Source organism: Lepidochelys kempii, chromosome 7, assembly GCF_965140265.1.
Source record: "Lepidochelys kempii isolate rLepKem1 chromosome 7, rLepKem1.hap2, whole genome shotgun sequence".
In the NCBI taxonomy this organism is placed as follows: domain Eukaryota; kingdom Metazoa; phylum Chordata; order Testudines; family Cheloniidae; genus Lepidochelys; species Lepidochelys kempii.
The window spans coordinates 74,520,261-74,540,871 of NC_133262.1; the positions used below are offsets into that span (position 1 = coordinate 74,520,261).

At 40.4% G+C, this 20,611-nt stretch overlaps 1 protein-coding gene across 8 annotated transcripts in view; it reads left to right on the forward strand.

The window, feature by feature from the left end:
• GRID1 (glutamate ionotropic receptor delta type subunit 1) overlaps positions 1-20,611 on the forward strand; it is an 825,719-nt gene that overhangs the window by 738,107 nt on the left and 67,001 nt on the right. For 7 of the 8 annotated variants that reach the window (XM_073353352.1, XM_073353357.1, XM_073353358.1 and 4 more), the window contains 4 exons: positions 6,594-6,695; positions 8,253-8,450; positions 10,475-10,799; positions 13,891-14,029. In XM_073353352.1, coding sequence (XP_073209453.1) covers positions 6,594-6,695; positions 8,253-8,450; positions 10,475-10,799; positions 13,891-14,029 — 764 coding nt within the window. The remainder of the gene's footprint in view (positions 1-6,593; positions 6,696-8,252; positions 8,451-10,474; positions 10,800-13,890; positions 14,030-20,611) is intronic. The other variant, XM_073353353.1, reaches the window with a different exon arrangement.

Genomic DNA, 20,611 nt, shown 5'->3' on the forward strand with positions numbered 1-20,611 from the left:
AAAGTTTTCCTCCATGGGATTCAGTGGCCTGCATATCCCACATTCATTGCAACAGGGACTGTAACCTGGGTTTCTCAGATGAGTGCCCTAATCACTGGGCTATGGGGTACTCTGGATGAATTGCTCACCGGAAAGGTGGGAGCTGAAGTTTCTGGGATCAGTTTCCTGCTCCACATCAGGCAGAATGAGAAGCTGAAGGTGGGATCGCCCGCATCTTGCAAGAGTGCTCTGACCATTGAACTGGGCTATCTTTTGTGAAGAAGGGACGACCTGTCTTTGGCCCCGACTCCAGAAGAGCGTTCACTGATGTGAATCCCAAGCAGAGAGTGGTGCCTCCTGTTAGGTGACTGACACTCTCTGAGGAGTGGGGCTTAGATCATACCCCTATCCTTAGCATTTTGTCTTGGCTAATTTAAATAGCTCCTTCTCAGCTTGCATCCTTTTGTGAGTCCCATTCTTAGGCTCCCAGTGCTCCCCACGCTTTGTAGAGGGAGCCTGGACATCTAGGTCAGGGTTGTGAATTCCATTAGGTGGCTGAGAGCCTAAAAGCTAGGCCTTGCAATGCAGAGTCTAAATCCCATGGATGGACCTAACCCTGCATGCTTACCTTTAGGTGCCTAAATATCTTAGAAAATCCAGCTCTTAGAGTTTGTAGCATGAGTCTCCACAGTTTGAACTAAAGAGCTAGGGTCTGTAGCTGGCATCTGTAACAGACTCATACCTTTTGTGGATTGGGTGCATAGAGAGGATGCACAGTATATGCTGACCAGTGGGCTATATATCTGTTCCGTCCTATGTTGAATTCATATATCTCACAGTGAATGAAACTAACCATCACTATTATTGTCATGTTCTTAATTAGCTTTTCTCTATTTGAATCACATGACTTCTCTTCTGATTGAGTTTTCTGCTTTCTGGATCATAAAATTGTCCTTCATGTAGTCTAAGAACTGCTTTGAGGTGTTCTTTTCTGTTTGCCTGGGCAGTGAGAGTCCCCTATTAGTATGGTTTCTTACTGCTCAAGCACCTCAGGAGCTGATCCAGGAATTCTTGGTTCTTGCTGTCTTCCAGTCCTATTAATCAGTGGCAGAGGTGCACTGTGTTTCTCCTTTACTTCATTTCTGATGGAATTCTCAACCAAATTATCCCAGTCCCAAACTTGCCGTTGTCAGATTTTACCTCACAGAGGCTTTTGACCATATAATGCCCACCTTCTATCTCTCCTTTCCTTGTTACAGTATCTGTCTTAAACTGATTATACCCATTCATTGAATACTGACATTCCAATTATGTGAATGTTCAGAAACAGGCTACGTCTTTAACACAAAAGTATTGTAAAATGAAATCAGTATATAATAATATTTAAAAGTAAATCTGTTGCAACATGAGCAGGTGGTGTTACACAGTAACACTATATGGGATGAGCTCACTTGTCAAGTCGTATCTAGTATCCTGTCTCTGACAATGACCAGTACCAGATGTTTGGGAGGAAGACACAAGAAACCTCCCAAATGATCTGTTTAACTTGACTGTACAATAAATGACTAGCAATGTTAACCAGAGTGGTCCAACATGTAATTAAATTAATTTAGCACAAGAAGATTTTTAAAAAATTCTGATATCTACTCCTTTGCCATAAAATACAAAAATGTATTGTATTGGAATTGCAATGGGCCTAGGAGTCCATTTCAGATAACTTTAATCAGGTTGACTGAGGATAGGATGCCCCAGTTTATCTGTCTCCATGCTTGGACTGAGCTTCCACATTTCTAGGAAACATAGTTTGCATTGAACTAGAGGTCCATGTCTCATGCTCTGAGAAATGACTGCCTGACACACATTCCTCTCTTTTGCTTTCTTCCTAGTGCTAAAAGTCCAAGAAGGTCTTTATGCTACAAAGAAGTTCCCAAGCAAGGTTTTGCTATTTCTTGGCGGGATTGAAGATCTATATTTTTGGTTAATGCAGGCCCCTTCAAGCAATTAATGTGCTTCTGCTAAAAATGATAATGTTTTATTTGCTAAGGGACCGCATTTTCTTTGAAAAGTAGATCGTGTTAGGTGATGTCATATCTAATAGGAGAGTAAGATGATAGTGGCACAGATTATTTTGACAGTAACTACTGTAGCCTAAACTTAAATAATACAGATGTGGGTGGGCTTAGTTACTGATTTGGTATAAATATAAATATTCACTTTTTATGTCACTTTTAATTTTTCAGCTATATTTGCTTGATAGGTGAAAGGGACAATTTTAATCTTTTAGTAGAAAAGATAAAATACATATTTTTCCACTTATATCTGTTAATTTAAGTATCTAGTACATTGAAATGTAACTGATTATTATAGACATTTATTTCTACATGCACTTGATTACATGAGGTTTATTAAATGTTTACTGTCTAATTGTCAGTAGAATGTCTGCATTTTTTCACTGAAATGGCTGTGGATTTAATTATAAATGGCTTACTGAACATAGCTGTACAATTTATATCAAAGTACTGCTCTTAAAGAAAATGCATTTGCAATGGCAGTTGATGCATAAGCAAATGGTTATAAAAGCATATTGCTAGTTATGGATAATATATGTCGTTGCTACTATATGCTGTCTATCATATAAGACATAATTTACTTATAACCTATGTACAATCCATGCAAACATTACTTACATGACTTAACATTATTATTATGAGCAGTCTCATTGGCTGAGATTCTGTTCTTACTCAACAATTTTACATCAATGTAACTCCATTGACTTCAGTGGTGTTATTTCAGATCTCCTCTGGTGTGAAAGCACAATTAGACCTACTAACTTGAATGGGACCAATTACATGAGTAAGGCTGTGAGAGATCAGGAACTATATTAACATAGGTTTCAGAGTAGCAGCCGTGTTAGTCTGTATCCATAAAAAGAAAAGGAGTACTTGTGGCACTTTAGAGACTAACAAATTTATTAGAGCATAAGCTTTTGTGAGTTACAGCTCACTTCGTCGAATGCACACATAGGAAAATATAGTGGGGAGATTTTATATACACAGAGAACATGAAACAGTGGGTGTTACCATACAAACTGTAACGAGAGTGATCAGGTAAGGTGAGCTCACCTTTCCTGATCACTCTTGTTACAGTCTGTATGGTAACACCCATTGTTTCGTGTTCTCTGTGTATATAAAATCTCCCCACTATATTTTCCACTGTATGCATCCGATGAAGTGAGCTGAAGCTCACAAAAGCTTATGCTCTAATAAATTTGTTTGTCTCTAAGGGGCCACAAGTACTTCTTTTCTTTTTATATTAACATAGGGTCCCGTCTGGCCCATCTTTTGTGTGTGTGTATCTCCCATTGGCAACTAGCAGGATCTGGCTCCTTATTTATTGATGGAAGCACATGGAGTCCAAGCACACAACATGTCAGTGCCTCCTGTGAGGTCCTGAGCAATTTGATCTCCCAGTCAGGAGAAGTAGAAGGCGCTCAGCGCATTGCAGGGCCTTTTAGCAGCTTATAGGATCAAACCCTTTACAATGTATCATTAACAGTTCATTAACCAACTAGTAACAGTGTTTCATTGTTGTATATGCTGTATGTGCATGACCATGTTCTGCATGTATGTGCTGTAAAATACAATTACGCTTGTTAGTTTCTTGCCAAGATTTTCTCAGCTAAACACAACTACTATCTGAGAAATATCAGCACCATGCCTTGTGCCAGAATTTCCAGATAAATGATAATTTCATCAGGATTTTGTAGCTCGTTCTCCAGGTTAGGCTTCAGTGATGATTGACCACCTGTTTTATGAAGGGAATGTAGGATTTGTCTGTAATATGGCTATGCCCAATATAAGCCTTAATCAGACAGACAGCCTAGATAGAAGGCTTTAAGCCAAAAGCTTTATTAAAGACACAACCAGGAAACCCAAACCCTGAAATTCAATAACTTGAGAATCAAGAATACCCTGGATTGCTTCAGCAAATATATTTTCCAGAGACCAGTGGTTTATGAAATTTATTCTATGAGTGGCTGATCCTCTGAGCAGTTGTTTGTCATAATCAGATTTAGAAGCCATATATCTCCTATCAATTGATGATTGTGTTGTAACCTCTGGCTTCAGATTCCTGGTAGAAGTACAGCACATTTCTACAAAGAATGAAAACTGTAACTGTCTTATCAAATAGCAGCAGCACTCATTTTGTTTAACAGTGCTGGAAATTAGTTTTTCAGGGACTGATCTTGACAGGTCAGCTGTCAAGAACTGGTGTATATAAGCGTAAATTCATTGATCCTATAAACAAAATTCTGTCTACAAGAACAAGTGGAAGTCAAAATTGACACACTTATGAACAAATGAAATGGTCTGAAGCTCAAGGATTCAGAGGAAGAATCCCTTTTGGTAAATTCCTTTTCCTTATGTTCCATTTATCAACCTTATCTGCATCATTTACTTTTTATAGACTGCAAAGTTTACCTCTGCATACAAAACAGTGTGCAGTTGAGGCTGAAATGAAATAGGGAGAAACCATAAAAATATCTTAGGCATATTCCCCTCCTCCCTGAACCTCATCCTATTTAATATATGAGAAGACAGTTTCTCCCCTTTTCCCTTTTAAACTCAAGCAAAAGAAATAAATCCTTATTTATGCTGGCATATTTTTCAGCTCCTCTCTGAGAGCTCCCAGCCTTGGTGAGGAATGTATTTAGATGATATTCAAATGATTCATATCTTAGTCTTCAGATAAAGGCTATTTTTAAAGGTGGGGAAGAGAAAAAGGGTGGGAGAAGGAATTGTTTGCTAAGACATTGAAAGACGAGATGGTGAGTAATACAAGGTTGTGTTTTGCTTCCTAGTTTTGAATAAATATCCAGATTCTCAACTGGTGCAAATTGGACTTGCTCCTTTTCAGTCAATTAAGTTATGCTGATTTATATTTGTTGGGGATCTGGCTGGCTTTGTTAAATAACAACAACAACAACAAAAAACAAATAGGAAAAATCCTTATTTAGATTTATTTTGAGAGCAAATATATGACATTAAATTTAAAATTAAACGTTCCTGTTAAATTCCACTAGCCATAGCTGTAGGTGTTCATAGGAGACCATCCTAGTGGAATTACTACTGCACCGAGTGGGTGATATTTCCAAAATGACATATCAGTGGGAGAGTATTCAAGTTTGGGTCATTGTAGCTTTTGACACCACCTATACCTCCCACCTCTTAGCAATCACAGATGTGTTAAGAGAGATGTAGCCTAATTCCTGACTTTCCTATACTGTACCCAGTTTTCATAGGTACGTGAATCTTGTTGTGACAGCTACAATAACTCTAGTGCCCATTTCATTCATATGACCAACCAATCATCAAACTAAGATGGATCTGTGAGATTATTTTTTTTTGCACTCACTATATCCAAAGCCCTGGCTGAGGATTTGTTATGTGGTCCCCAATTATTTGTTGTGTTCTTGTCCAACTTTTGGGGGTGAATGGTAAAATTAAAGTAACAGAAGTAAGTCTAGTAGAACTCTTAACCAGAGACATTATCAGAAAAATACATTCCCGCTCAGAAAAGCTTTGACTCTTTACATTAAGGATACCCAACTGGAAGAAGCCACATTTTAAAGTTCTATGGCCTATGTTTAATTTCTGAGGGGTATGCCTACAGCTAGCAGCATATATACCGGCCTACATATCTCTAAGTGCAGGGCTGATGACAAACACAAGAGATTTGACCTCAATATCACTTATTTCCGTCCAAGAACAAAACAATTTAATGGATTCCATTCTAAGGTAAAAGGAGCAGCCTGCTACTGACTAAGGAGAGAGTATTCACTGTGAAAAAATCCAATAGGTCTTTTGAGGCTGACTACCATATTAGACTTCTTGTCAGAAAATGCAGTACAATTTAGTTTGATGTGCTGTATCATATTTAATTGAAAACTAATGCATTTAGATATACTGACAAACATTGCATCAATAAATATTGCAGGGCTGGGGTTAAGCAGGGTGCATACACAAGGTTTATAGCTTATTTTAAAGCTTAGGAGATGTTTGATCTTCAGCAACCATGGCATTTGAGAGAAATGGATGTGATTGTTTTATTAGTGAGAAGTGAGATACTTATTGGTCAGATACAGGGTTGTGCACCAGAGAAAGGAACTGGCATTTGATGAGCGGTGGGGAATGGGTTGAAATATAGGCAGAGAATGAGAACACAGAGGGAGCGGTGGTGAGACCACAGGTAATCTTGATGGTGATGAGGCAATAGAAACTTGCCAAAAAGAAAAGTCTTATCAAAGTGACTTTGGTTAAATGATATGACAAGTACTGTAGATAACAAAGCATAGTTATTGTGAGATGTATCGAAGAAAACACATTCAGCCAAAGTACTTGGGCATTTTTATCCCCTTAAATTTCACTCATCATAATCCAGACACTAATGGGGAGCAAAAATGCCTCATTCTCTCTACCCCCTACCCCTTTTATTCTCTACTGTTTTTGAGAATAACCATTCAGTCAAAGTGCTGTTAGAGCATTTTAGGAAAATGTTAAAAATGTGCGTGCCTAATATTGCCTTCATACTCACTGTATTATTTCCATTTGTAGTTGGCAACATGGGACTCTGAAAAGGGACTGAATGGCAGCCTACAAGAACGGCGTCTGGGCAGTGATTTGCAAGGACTGACACTGAAAGTGGTGACTGTCTTGGTATGATCCTATTTGAGTTCAGGAGACAAAATACTCAAAAGAAAAATGATGTGATAGGACATTTGGTTGTTACCCCTGCCCCCATAATTTTTCATTAAGTCTTTTAATCCTTTATCATCTACTTGGGCTGACCAGCTGCATAAGCAAGAGAAGAGAGATGGAGGACTTTTATGGTTTTGTGTGACTTTGTTGATGCTCATTAAAATCAGGGGTTTAGAGAACTGCATACTGAGACTGTGTGCTAGTCTCAAACAGTCACCCAGGCTGAAATTCACCTCCATTCAGATGACCAATACAACGCCTGTGCATTGCTCAAATGGTGCCCAGGACTTGTACTAGTCCTCTGCACAGGGGTGAATTTCAGCCACAGTGCTCCTTACTCTGACCTGTAACATTTTCCTGTACTGATCCCATAGATTAATAGATTTTTAAGACCAGTCAGGAGCATTGTGATCATCTGTTCTCACCTCCTGCATAATGCACGCCATAGAATTTCATCAAGCGATTCTTTCATTAAGTCCATAATTGCTTGTTGAGGTAAAGTATATCTTTTATAAAGACTCCTGGGCTTTCTTGGAGAAGTCTTCTAATCTTGTCATGTTATGAGATGGTATAGGGCCACTTCCCACTAGTAACTTAGAAGGTACTAGAGCTCAAGTTAGCTAAAGCTACATTGGGAATAAATTAGGATTTGAACTTGTTTCCAGAGATAAAAGGGTAGTTCATTAATTTTCTGCTTGGCTAAGCCACCAAGATATACTTTTTAAGGGAGCAGTTACTTTATAACTGCTTAATATGCTGAACATGGTGACCTCATTATGTTGTTTTTCTTCTTTACCAAAACTATATGCCCACGCCAGTTCTTCATTATAATAATGTCATCCTCTGATTGAAAGATACTATAGTTGGCTATGTAAATAATGCACACTTCTTAAGTTACTTATTTTTCTATGTGTATTTTCTCTCTTCTCCTAGATCAAAGTGCATTAGAGAGATTTGGAGAACTGTAGGAGATCATTAGGACAGTTTTCTTTCCATCTGTTTTTATCTTTCTTCCCTCTAGCGGGTAAAGGCAGTGATCATATCTCCCTTCTTTGTGGATGTCAGCACCAGTTTGCAGACATGGCCAACAGCAATGACTGTAAAATCAGTAGAGCTGGCATTCCCTTGGCAAGTGAGCACACAGCCTGTGTCAGACTGAAACACCATCGCCCTGCAGGATTCCCTATTGCACGATTTCCAAAATGCATTTTGTTAACTCTAAAAGCACTTCAGGGGCCAACCCCTGTAAGAACTATTCTTGGATTGTTCATAATGCTAAATAATAGAAAAATAATCAAAGGGTTTTCTAGTTATTATTTCAGTGTGTGTCCTGTGTAGATGATACGTTTGTTACCTTATGAAAGAAATATATCTAAAACTACATTACTCTGGCCTGGACAATCTCAGTATTCTAAAAGCCAACAATAGCACTGGGTTGATGAGAGTTAGATCCATTTTTTTAGGTATTTAAAAAAACTTCTTTAAATATTAGCTTCGATGTTATTTTTTTCTCAGGAAGAGCCTTTTGTGATGGTGGCAGAGAACATACTTGGGCAACCGAAGCGCTATAAAGGATTTTCCATTGATGTCCTGGATGCACTTGCCAAGAATCTGGGCTTCAAGTATGAGATTTATCAATCTCCTGATGGCAAGTATGGACACCAGCTCCATAACAGCTCTTGGAACGGCATGATTGGAGAACTTATTAACAAGGTACAGAGAGCAGAAGAAGAGATCTTCAGGCAGAGTACAGCTAACTTTTTTTTAAGGGTATAGTGAAATCCTCCCCAGTAAAATACAAGGGATGAGTCAGAATGAAAACCCCAATTCTAAACATTCCTGAAGTTTGGATCCTGATCTAAACTTTTGTGCTTTTGGCCCATCTCCACAAAACAAAGACTCTAGAGTATATTATTCTGTCAGTGACAGCAAAGGTAACTCCTAATGACAATGTAAGCTATGCTCATGTAACTATAGACTATGCACATTTACCATATGGGAAATAGATACCAAAATATGTATTCCACTTCCATTATCATTCGAGGACTTTCTGTTATATCTTTGCCACTAATTCAAAGCTACTACAACTTCATTTCTAACTCTGTTAAACTTCCTTTGGGACAGCTACTTTGTAGCAATATGGTTTTATAATAATCAACTATTTGATTTCAATGGATGTATTGTACAGGAACATTTTGAAGAAGAAGAATGGAAAGCTGGTCTCAAGATGATCCAGTCAGATAACACTTGGAGGGCCAGATTCTTTTTTTAGTTACACTTGTGTAAATCAGGAAGAGTACAATTGAACACCACTGAAATAACCGAGAACTGATTATAGTCAAGAATCCCTAGAGGAAATGAAATATGTTTTCTTAGAGATGCACGTAGTAGTTTCTAACATGGAACAATCAAAATCAATGTAGTGCAAGGACATTTAGAGGAATTAATATCCAATGGTGTTGTCCTTTGCACAGGAGGTTGCTCTGCTGCAGTATATGTTTTAACGGAAAGTAAAAGGTTTATCGTTACTTAGTATTACTAGAAAGAGGAGGTTGAGATGAAAATTGAAGCAAAACACAAGTTCAGTGAACAGATGTAATAAATACATATCTATAATCAATATTCATTACATTGTGCGTTAGGTAAGCATTAGATATTTTCATATTTATTCTAAAGTTATCCCAGCTTTTCTGAATTTAATTAATTTGGAAATCTGGTTAGAGGTCCCATGAGATCAGGCTTTCTTGTGAGCTACTGAGTACTTATGGTATTTCTGTTACTAGTCTTTCCATTGACTTCAATAAGCTTTATATCAGCCTCTCCTCCCTGAGTTCTTTCCCAAAAGGGAAGTTAGGAAACAGAAAATATGTTTTAAAAACTTTTTTTCAAATTAACATTCAAACAAAATGTTTATCTTCCACAAAGGTTGCCAGCAGGACTGTTACCATGAAATCTATTCACTTAAACAATGAGTTTAAAATAGATTCAGGAGGTAAACTGTCCCTGAAACCTTCTTCCAATGTTTATGGCTGTACAATCACATTGTCCTAATCCCTTTTTTTTTTTTTAAACCAACCGACCAAACAAAACAGTCTCCCTGGCTGTTGCATGAAAATCTTATGTGAGTATGGAAAACTGATGCACTGTACCGAGAAAACAGTGAAATCTAACTATACACAAAGTACACAAAATAAACAAAGTGGGGGGAAATACAGTAGGGTTTTTTTCCCATTAATATCTTTCAGTTAGAGTAATTGCAGAAGTTATTTGTAACAAAAGTAGATAAAAAGAAGTGTTTATGCGGAGTGTGATTTTTATATTGATGATGACTCTTTCATTAATCTTCACAATGCCCCAGTTAGGTAAGGGCTAGGATTATTAGCCTCCATTCTGTAGATGAGGAAAGCGAGACAGAAAGGTTAAGTAAATTCCACCTGTAAGACAATTAGATGCTCTTTGTTATACAGTAATTTCACAGGGTACATTTCAGTACTCCACTTTCAACTAGTACATATTTTTATTTTATTAATTTCTCTCAATAAATTGAAATGATTCTACTGCTTTTTACGCATTGAACTAGACTTCAATTTAAAATTAGATGAGAGAAAGAAATCAACGAAATACGTAAACCATTGGCTGCTTTGGAGCTTCTCCTTTTATAGTCCAAATCTGCCCAATCTAAACAATGTGCTTGCTAGGGGCAGGAAGAAATATGACTTGTTGCATTTCTCTTGCAGAGAGCAGATATGGCAATCTCAGCTATCACTATAACACCGGAACGGGAAAGTGTTGTGGACTTCAGCAAGCGGTACATGGATTATTCAGTGGGGATTCTAATCAAGAAGCCTGAAGAGAAAATCAGCATCTTCTCTCTCTTTGCTCCCTTTGATTTTGCGGTTTGGGCCTGCATTGCAGCTGCCATCCCTGTAGTTGGTGTCTTGATATTTGTTTTAAACCGTATCCAGGCAGTCAGAGCACAGAATTCTTCACATCCCAGTCCCTCTGCTTCCTCCACGCTTCACAGTGCCATTTGGATTGTGTATGGGGCCTTTGTTCAGCAAGGTACTGTCAACATTTAATATCTTACAGTCAGTACTTTTCAATCTCAGTACGAAGGAGTAGGCCGGCACCGATGTAAGGAAGTACTTCTTCACACAATGCACAGTCAACCTGTGGAACTCATTGCCAGTGGATGTAGTGAACGTGAAAAGTATCACTGGGTTCCAAAATGAATTGAGAATAGATACATCAGTGGCTATTAGCCAAGATGTCCAGGGATGCCACGCCATGCTCTGAGTGTCCCTAAACTTCTGATTGCTGGAAGCTGGACTATAGGGGATGGATTACTCAATAATTTCCCTGTTCTCATTATTCCCTCTGAAGCATCTGGCACTGTTGGAAGTCATGATGCTGTTCTAGATCAGTGGTTTTCAAACTGTAGGTCACGACCCATTACTGGTACTCGGAATATAAGGCACTTGGTCATGGCGGCTCTTGTGAGCACATCCGACTGGGCCATTAAAAGTCCTGTCGGTGGTGCTGCCCAGGTAAGGCAGCCTAGTCCCTACCTGTTCTGATACTGCACTACGCCCTGGAAGCAGCCAGCAGCAGGTATCTCCTAGGCAGGGGGACCACGGGGCTCCGCATGCTTCCCCCACCCCAAGCACCAGCTCTGCACTCCCATTGGCTGGTTCCTGTCCAATGGGAGCTGGCGGGGGGGCGGTGCCAGCGGGTGAAAGCCGCACAGAGCCGCTTGCGTGACTCCGCCTAGGAGCCAGACCTGCTGCTGGCAGCTTCTGGGGCACAGCATGGTCCTCGGTGCCAGGACAGCAGGAAGCCTGCCTTAGTCCCCCTGCTATGCCCCTGATTGGGAGCTGCCTGAGGTAAGCCCGTGCCCCAACCCTGCATGCCAATCCCCTGCCCCAGCTCTGAGCCCCCCCAAACCCAGAGTCCCTTCCTGCACCCCAAACCCCTCAATCTTAGCTCCCCCCCAGAGCCTGCACCCCCAGCCCAGAGCCCTGACTCCCTCCCACACCCCAATCCCCTGCCCCAGGCCTGAGCCGCCCCAAATCCAGAGCCCCCTCTTGCGCCCCAAAGCCTTCATCCCTGTCCCCACCACACAGTCCTCACCCCAATCCTCTGCCCCAGCCCTGAGCCCTTCCCATGTCCCAAACCCCTCATTCCCAGCTCTGTTGTGTCATGGGCATCAACAATTTTCTTCAACTGGGTTGACAGAAAAAACGTTTGAAAACCACTGGTCTAGGTGGACCATTGATCTGATCCAGTGTGGCCTTTCTTATGTTTCTTAACATAAGCAGACACCAGAGGGACTAGCAAAAATCAGTTGTTTAACAGAGTTTTGTCTTTAACTAAAGGTCAAGCATAATTGTGCTGGAAACGTCACAGAGAAATCTACTGTAGAATCATAGAATCATAGAATATCAGGGTTGGAAGGGACCTCAGGAGGTCATCTAGTCCAACCCCCTGCTCAAGAGCAGGACCCATCCCCAATTAAATCATCCCAGCCAGAGCTTTGTCAAGCCTGACCTTAAAAACTTCTAAGGAAGGAGATTCCACCACCTCCCTAGGCAACATTCCAGTGTTTCACCACCCTCCTAGTGAAAAAGTTTTTCCTAATATCCAACCTAAACCTCCCGCACTGCAACTTGAGACCATTACTCCTTGTCCTGTCCTCTTCCACCACTGAGAATAGTCTAGAACCATCCTCTCTAGAACCACCTCTCAGGTAGTTGAAAGCAGCTATCAAATCCCCCCTCATTCTTCTCTTCCGCAGACTAAACAATCCCAGTTCCCTCGGCCTCTCCTCATAAGTCATGTGTTCCAGACCCCTAATAATTTTTGTTGCCCTTCTCTGGACTCTTTCCAATTTATCCACATCCTTCTTGTAGTGTGGGGCCCAAAACTGGACACAGTACTCCAGATGAGGCCTCACCAATGTCGAATAGAGGGGGACGATCACGTCCCTTGATCTGCTCGCTATGCCCCTACTTATACATCCCAAAATGCCATTGGCCTTCTTGGCAACAAGGGCACACTGCTGACTCATATCCAGCTTCTGGTCCACTGTCACCCCTAGGTCCTTTTCCGCAGAACTGCTGCCTAGCCATTCGGTCCCTAGTCTGTAGCTGTGCATTGGGTTCTTCCGTCCTAAGTGCAGGACCCTGCACTTATCCTTATTGAACCTCATCAGATTTCTTTTGGCCCAATCCTCCAATTTGTCTAGGTCCCTCTGTATCCTATCCCTGCCCTCCAGCGTATCTACCACTCCTCCCAGTTTAGTATCATCTGCAAATTTGCTGAGAGTGCAATCCACACCATCCTCCAGATCATTTATGAAGATATTGAACAAAACCGGCCCCAGGACCGACCCCTGGGGCACTCCACTTGACACCGGCTGCCAACTAGACATGGAGCCATTGATCACTACCCGTTGAGCCCGACAATCTAGCCAACTTTCTACTCACCTTATAGTGCAGTGTGGTGTAGCTGATGCCACAATCTCATATTATTTAATTCAGCATAAGTAGCATACAGAAGTTTGAACAGTTGTACTCAGTTTAAAAGTTATATTACCCCCTCACAGACAATATAGGTCTACTCTGATATACTCTGAATATTTAACCTCTATGTTTAGATAGTGATATTGCATTATTAATTATTATTATTATTTATTATTAATTTGCCTGTATTTATGGAAGTCATTCTGTGGATTAGATCCTGACAATTCTGGGTAAGGCCCTGTGTGGATTTTCTTGAGAGCATTATTCTATGACTATGTGAGAGGCAAGTGGGATCAGAGGGTTGATGTAGAAATTTTACAAGATTTAATTCAAACCAGTGATTTTAACACAGGTTAGTATTTTTTTTGTTGCAGATCAACCTCACCAGTACACCAGAGTATTCTACAACTTTCTGGATGACTTAGCAGTTAGATAGTATGTTTTTATAAAATATCAGACCTACTTAAGATAGGTCTTTGAACATATTGATGGGGTGATCTGTTAATGCAAGTTGAACATCAAGTAAAATTCATAGGGATTGTTCACAGTGTCACTTTAGACATGGAACATGTACTGTAGGTGATCTTAAATGCAGGTTTCTGTGAGACCTCAATTTCTCTCCTTATTTGTAGGTGGTGAATCTGCTATCAATTCTGTGGCTATGCGCATTGTGATGGGAAGTTGGTGGCTCTTTACCCTTATTGTGTGTTCATCCTACACAGCTAATTTAGCAGCATTTCTCACAGTATCAAGGATGGATAATCCTATAAGGTAAGTGCCTTTCTTTACACAGAGCTGGAAACCTCAATTTCATAGATATGCATCATCCCTTTGAATGTTCATTCTTGAGAGAAGGAGAATATTGGAGGGAATTTTCTCCTTATTTTCAGTGTCTGCATTTCTCCCTTCCCTATTTCCCTCTTTTTCCTACAAATGCCAAGCAGTTTTCACATTTGTATAAGGAAGATCATGGCACTTAGACTTTAAGAGAAAACTTTTGCTGATTTGAAAGGAAAATACAAATCTCCCTAACTGAGAGAACTCATTTTCTTATGCAGGTTTTCTTCGTCACTATTTAGGTTACCTATATTTGTGAGTCTTAATATTTCTGGTTGTAAAAGAGGAAATCTGAAAGAATGGTATAGAATTTATATCTCTATGACATCGTGCAACATATGGCTTCTAGTTTTGCATGTGCAATTTTGTGTATGTTGTCATCTGCAGTTTTATATAGTACTGCATGAAAATGATTATGCACACAAAATTCCATGTACCAAATGATAGGCACACTCTTAAAATCAAAAGACCAGATTTATTATGACTATTTGAAGAGCAAGGTACTCCTAGGAAGGGAGAAAGGATGGCAGAATCAGACTCTAAGGTAGTAGATGCAGTAAGGAAGTTGTTTTATTAAATATATATTTCTCCATATATATATGTTGGCGGTATCATTGTGATAAATTGCAGAGCCTTGTAATAAACTGCATTTATTCTTTATCTTTGTCCTCCTTACCTTGCACTCATTCACATCTGATGAGAGTATTTCTAAGCCTCTGGGCAATTTTGGGAATTCTGGGCAGAATTTCTGCCATTCAAAAAAAAAAAAATCAGCTTGGCAGGGAAATGTCTCCTTCTTTCTTCTCAAATATGGACTAACTCCCTAAGAGCCCTGCACTTCTTGCCAGTGTAATTTTGGGAAGTTTATCCATATTTAGGAGGAAAAAAGGAAGCATTTCGCTGGCAAGTTGGTTTTTTTTAAATGGCAGTTGTCCAAAAACTGCCCAGAGGCTTGGAAATACTCTTATCAGATGTGAATGAGTGCAAGGTAAGGAGGATAAAGGTGCAGAATAAATGCAGTTTATTACAAGGCTCTGTAATTTGTCACAATGATATTGCCAACATATATGCAGAGAAATGCACATTTAATAAAACATCCTTACTACGGCCACTACCTTATACACTTGAATGAAGTGCAAGGCAGGCAGTTTGTCATCAGTCTTTCCCCAGTGACAGATTTATGGTCTGATATCCTGTGGCCCATAAGTGAAATGAGAGCTTTATTCCACTGGAAATGGAAGATTCCCAGTGTTATGAAGGGACACAGGATCTTCTTCTAACCGTGGAAGGTGCTGATGTAATGAATTCTTGTGCTACAAATAGACACAGTTACTATATATCTCCCAAATATACATACGGGGGAGGTAGGACTAGAATCCTTGTCCTAACATAGAGACCTCTACTCCATAAGCTAAAGGAGAACTCCCACAACCAGTTGCAGTAATATCCCCTTTTCCCTCTCTGTAGTCCAGCAACTAAATGTCCAGTTGATTAAGTCCAGTTGACTTAATCTCTCATGAGTAATATTGTCATCCCAAACTCACGTTAATAAAACCTGTATACCATAACTTGTCATTTTATATATACATCCTATAATAGTGGTCTGGGTGTGATGTTGCAAACAGAGAATGCTCCGTTAGGAAATGCTTCATGCGCACAGCAAGTATAAGAAGATTTTGTTCATGGTAGACAATGAGTGCTGCAAATTGCCACAATGCTCAGTCCTGACTTCGGTAACAAATTGTAATATGGGTTTGAGGTGGAAGCACAATGCGCAAATCAGTGTTAAACTCAAGTCAGGAACAATGAGCTGTAGAGCTTGAAAAATGACCTACTTCTGAATGTTACAGTTTCTTGTAGTAGAAGGAGTTCGTTGTGCAATCTGTCAGGTGCTTCCTAAAACTCCTCTGATTTCAGTGGAAGACAAGAGCACAATAGATGCAGTAAAAAAATTTCAGTGGAGAGGTAAAATCAACAGCAGATTTTTCAGGCTGAAGTATTCAAAACCTCTCATGGGATTTGGACACCTAATTCCTATTGAAATTAATCAGAATTGGCCATCCAAATCCACTAAGTGTCTTGGAAAATCTCTACCTAAATCTCTAAAATGATAGTTCAGTTACAGGACCCATTTGACTTTGTCTTGTGACCTCAGAAAGCAATCAGCCTTTTACCTTGAGTTATGACACAGAGTGCATTTCCAGTGTTGGCCCGTGAAATGTAATTGTGGCCAACTGTCAACAAAATGGCAACTGCCAGGTCCCAATAACAGATTCCTTATGGTCAGTGATGATATACAAGGCAGAAATCAACCTGGTATCTGATAACAAAGCTGTGTTGAACTTGCAGTGCTAGCTGCTAAAAAAACCCTTGTTTTGACTGTTGCTACAAATATGTTTCAGACCTTAACTCCTTCATCTAAAAAGGAGCACCTTTAAATGGCCAGTTCCTTCCATCTGGCCTGAATAGTGAGGCTAAGATGAGGGAACAATAACACTTGGTTTCCCTCATACAGTGCATCTCTAATAGAGCAGGTCACTCTCAGAACTCTATGGCATGCCCTGATGCTGGCAAGAGTAATTAATGTTGGGTCTTCAACTTTCTTGTTGTTTGGAGTTTTGCCCTTTCTGATTATCCATAGACTTATTTCACAGACATTGGTCAAGTGAGTCTTCCCTCCCATTTTACTCCAAAACTGAATGAAGGATAACAGACAATGGAAGCTTCTAACTCTTGGGACAGGGAATGGTGTGTCAAAATATCCTATTAAAAAAAGCAGTCTTGGGAATTCAACGCTGGTATGTCATTAAGGCGACACACACAGAGTCCTAAATTCATGCCTTGGCAAGGAAAAATCCCTACCTATTCAAATATTATGTTAAATTGAAAAAATAGTATTTGTGAGGTTGAATTTACATGTCTCTTCAGTAACTAGTAGAAAGATGTTGGCCCAAATTCTCAGCCCTTCTGTCACAAGGTGCCTCCATCACTGCCTGGTGACCCTCACTGCCTGGTCAGTTCAGATGGTTTCACAGTCACAAACACACACTGGGCTGTTTATCTTCCACCAAGGTGTGTATTTGCTCCCCTCTTACATAGTAATATTGTGCAACACAGCCTTACGGAAAGCGTAGGCTTCCTTGTAGCCCTCATCCCCTGAGCTTCCTTCTGAGCTGCCCCTTGATTCCTGTTTCTTCCCCTTATATTCACCCTAATTACCTTGTTGGACCAGTGATTGTTACCCAGTGCTCCCAGTCCCCCAACAGAAAATGTATAATTGCCCCCAGCTGGGCCTGTGGCCTTCCTCAGGTTGAGGCAATATCAGTGATCGGGATGCTGCTGATAGCGCCCTGTCACACTTTCTATAGCTGTTTTACACCTCTTTGGTGGTAGAAAGCTGGCAGATCTTGTCCTTTGAGAATTCTGGTTGTACAATGGAAAATCCCTAGGTGGTCAGGGTGGTCCTATTCCTTGACAGTCCCCAGCTGCTAGAAGAGTATCTTATGACTATGAGTAGTTAAGCACAATTTACAGCAGCTTGAAGGCTGCTCAGACTTATAGTAGGGGCCAGAAAGTTTAAACACTGAGGGATGTAAAAGTGGTTGAAAGCCACCTGTGTCCCTACCTGATTTTTCCTCTGCAAAGAATCTGTTTTTTTAAGATTTGTGTTTGGTTTTTATTGGAAACTTCTAATGTCACCTTAGTGCCACTTTCCCTGAAAACAATACTAAACGTGTTCAAAAGACTGGCTGCCCCCTTCCATCTTCAATATGGTGGAGATGATTTCATGCCCCAGCCAGGTAGGCACAGATTTCCTGTAAAAAATTAATTCATCACCAGCCACAGAGTGGGAGATTTCCCTGAGGCTGAAACTTCATCTCTGCCATGTGTTTCTTCTGCTGCATCAGACCCTAGTCTGCAAGTTCCCAGACAGACATGCCAAACCTGTGAAAATAACACAGAAATTGGGCTTGTTTTTGGCTTAACTGGCTTGTGAGTTGCTTATTGGCTAGTGTTTGGCTTCATGTAGCTTGTTGCTTCTTCTTTTTTTTTTTTTTTTTGATCAGCTCCCAGCAAGCAAGTGCAAGGGAGGGCAAGCAGGGGCAAAGGGTAAACAGTGACAAGGTGGGGAGAGAGTCGGGGTGAACAGTGGGCCCACCACAGTCCCAGACTGCATGCTGGGGGGATCTAGTCACATAGAGTATTGGGGTTCTTAGGGATTTGGCTTGTTTTGAAATGGGATTAGCCTGATTTCTGGTTTATTGTGAAAGTCGGGGTGCTTATTTAACGAGTGAAAGTTGGCATCTGTGTTTCCTGATCTTACTACTACTTGGTTTCAGTGAAGTAATGTATAATGCAAATAACTTTTGTCTCCCTTCTATACTAGTCATTGGAACTTTTCCAGATAAGACCTTTTGTAGAAGGGAAATATATATTTGAATTTCTTTTTTTCCCTCCCATAGTGAGATTTGAGGCACCATAAATAATAGTTGACAATTTTCCCACCAACTGAGAGCGATCAAATCCTCCTGCATTTTTTCCGTGTTAGGAAACTGAACCCCTATATAATATATGCTGTTATCGCTCTCTCTCCATAGAAGAGTCTTCTGGTGTGCAGTATTGCTTGCTGTTAAATTGCCAGCAGGGGAGAAACTAGTATTATGGTGCAGCAGTAGCTGCAACATAGTTAAGTTCATTACAAGCCTGATTTTGCTCCCAAGCTCCCTCTAGAATTTAAATTTGCCGCATGTTATCTGTGACTAGCAGAGAGCTGAAGTATAGAAGAAAATAAACAGATGTCAATCATTCTACTAATACTCATTGTTCTCCGCATGCCAGCTACAAAACGGCTTTTCAGAGAAACCACAAATAGTGTGTGTTAGCAAGATCTTCAAGAGATGTGCACCAGAGCAAAGTCAAGCTGTTGGAAAGCAAATTCATTAAATTAAAATGTCAGATTAGAAACTGCAGAATGGCAGTAGGCCATTTAAAGATCATGGCACTGATGAGCTTTACAAGATTTGCCAGACCCTTGTTTGAGCTCCAATGCCCCTCCTAAAGTCCACAGAAAGGGAAATTAGTCAGATTAGGAGCATCAGTACAGGGGGAAGAAAGCAGTCCCAACACACCAGATAGTGCAGTATCCGAGAGGAGGCTAGAGAAGGTTGCTCAAAGACTTTGTTAGCCCCAGAAGAAAAGGGGCTGTGCCCTGACCAAATCTATGAATCCGTTAGGAGAGGCATCTTCTCCAAAAGCACATGACTCCCCTCTTGTGGACTTCCTAAGGTTCTCAGGAGTTCCCACACATTGCAGGAGTTTTCCAGCATTCTGGATGTTGGAGCACCAGAACTGCACTGATGGTTGGCTATGTTTTAGGAGCTCAAATACAGTGTAGATAGCACAGAGAAGGTCTGGGCCATCCTGTCCATCCTCCAGTTCCTGGTGAACTACACTTTATGCTTCTGTAACCATCTGTAGCCCCACTTTTTAAAGGCCTTCGCCACATCCCCTTTTCCTGTCTTGGCTTCACACTTTTCAACTTCCTCCTAACTCTGATACCCTGCTGTTCCCAGATCTACAATACTAAGCAAGGTGGATGTCTTGAGGAACACTGATGATTGTGTACACTTAAGATCTCAGTGACCATGGGGATGCTGCAGAAAACAACAAGACAATGAGGTCCTAGAGTCTGATTTTGGGAAGTGCTGAGCACTCACATCTCCAGTTGAGATAATTGGAAGTAGTGAGTGCTTGGGGCATCTGAAAATAAGGCCCTCAAGGTCCAGACATTACCCAGGTTGGGACAGAGGAGCAGATGAATATAGTGTCCGCAAGGGACCAGATTTGTGGCACTTGGTGAGGAGCTGCTGCTGGGGATGAGAAGGCAATGATCCAAGTTCTACCAGGACTGATTGAGTAATTTTTAAACATTTTTGAAAATCTAGAGAAATTTTCAGACAAACACCTTAAGGAAGGCTGAGGGGCTATATCAGTCCCTTAAGGGCAAAAACCTTACAGGGACCTTGCAGTTAAAATCAAATGATCACTAGGCCATCCCAGGTAAATCCCAAGTGTTCTTTCTTGCTAGGTCCAAGCAATTCTACTTTGCTTTTCCAATTGCCAACTTCAGAACTTTGTGTAAAGTATGGAGCCCTCCAATGAGACAATCCACAAAAAAATGATCTAAACTTTTACATGATAGATTATGCTTTGATTTGTTTGTGTTTTCTGACAGCCATGTGATCTGCTGTCTGACTAAGCCAGCCATATGTAATTATGAGTTTAATTAGCAATGATGTAACTTCCATCTTTGCTCCTTGTTAGCAAGCAAAATACAAGCAGTTCAACAGTTACATATATATTCCAAAACTCAGGTTTAGGAGAGCTCTCCTGATGGTAATTAAGTACCGCATCGTAAAAAAACTAGGGCATAAAGTAAGCTGTCTGCAAATTTGAAAGAGTTTAAATTAGAGCTTTTGTCAAATAGGTCCTTGCATCAGACATTATGAATATTTT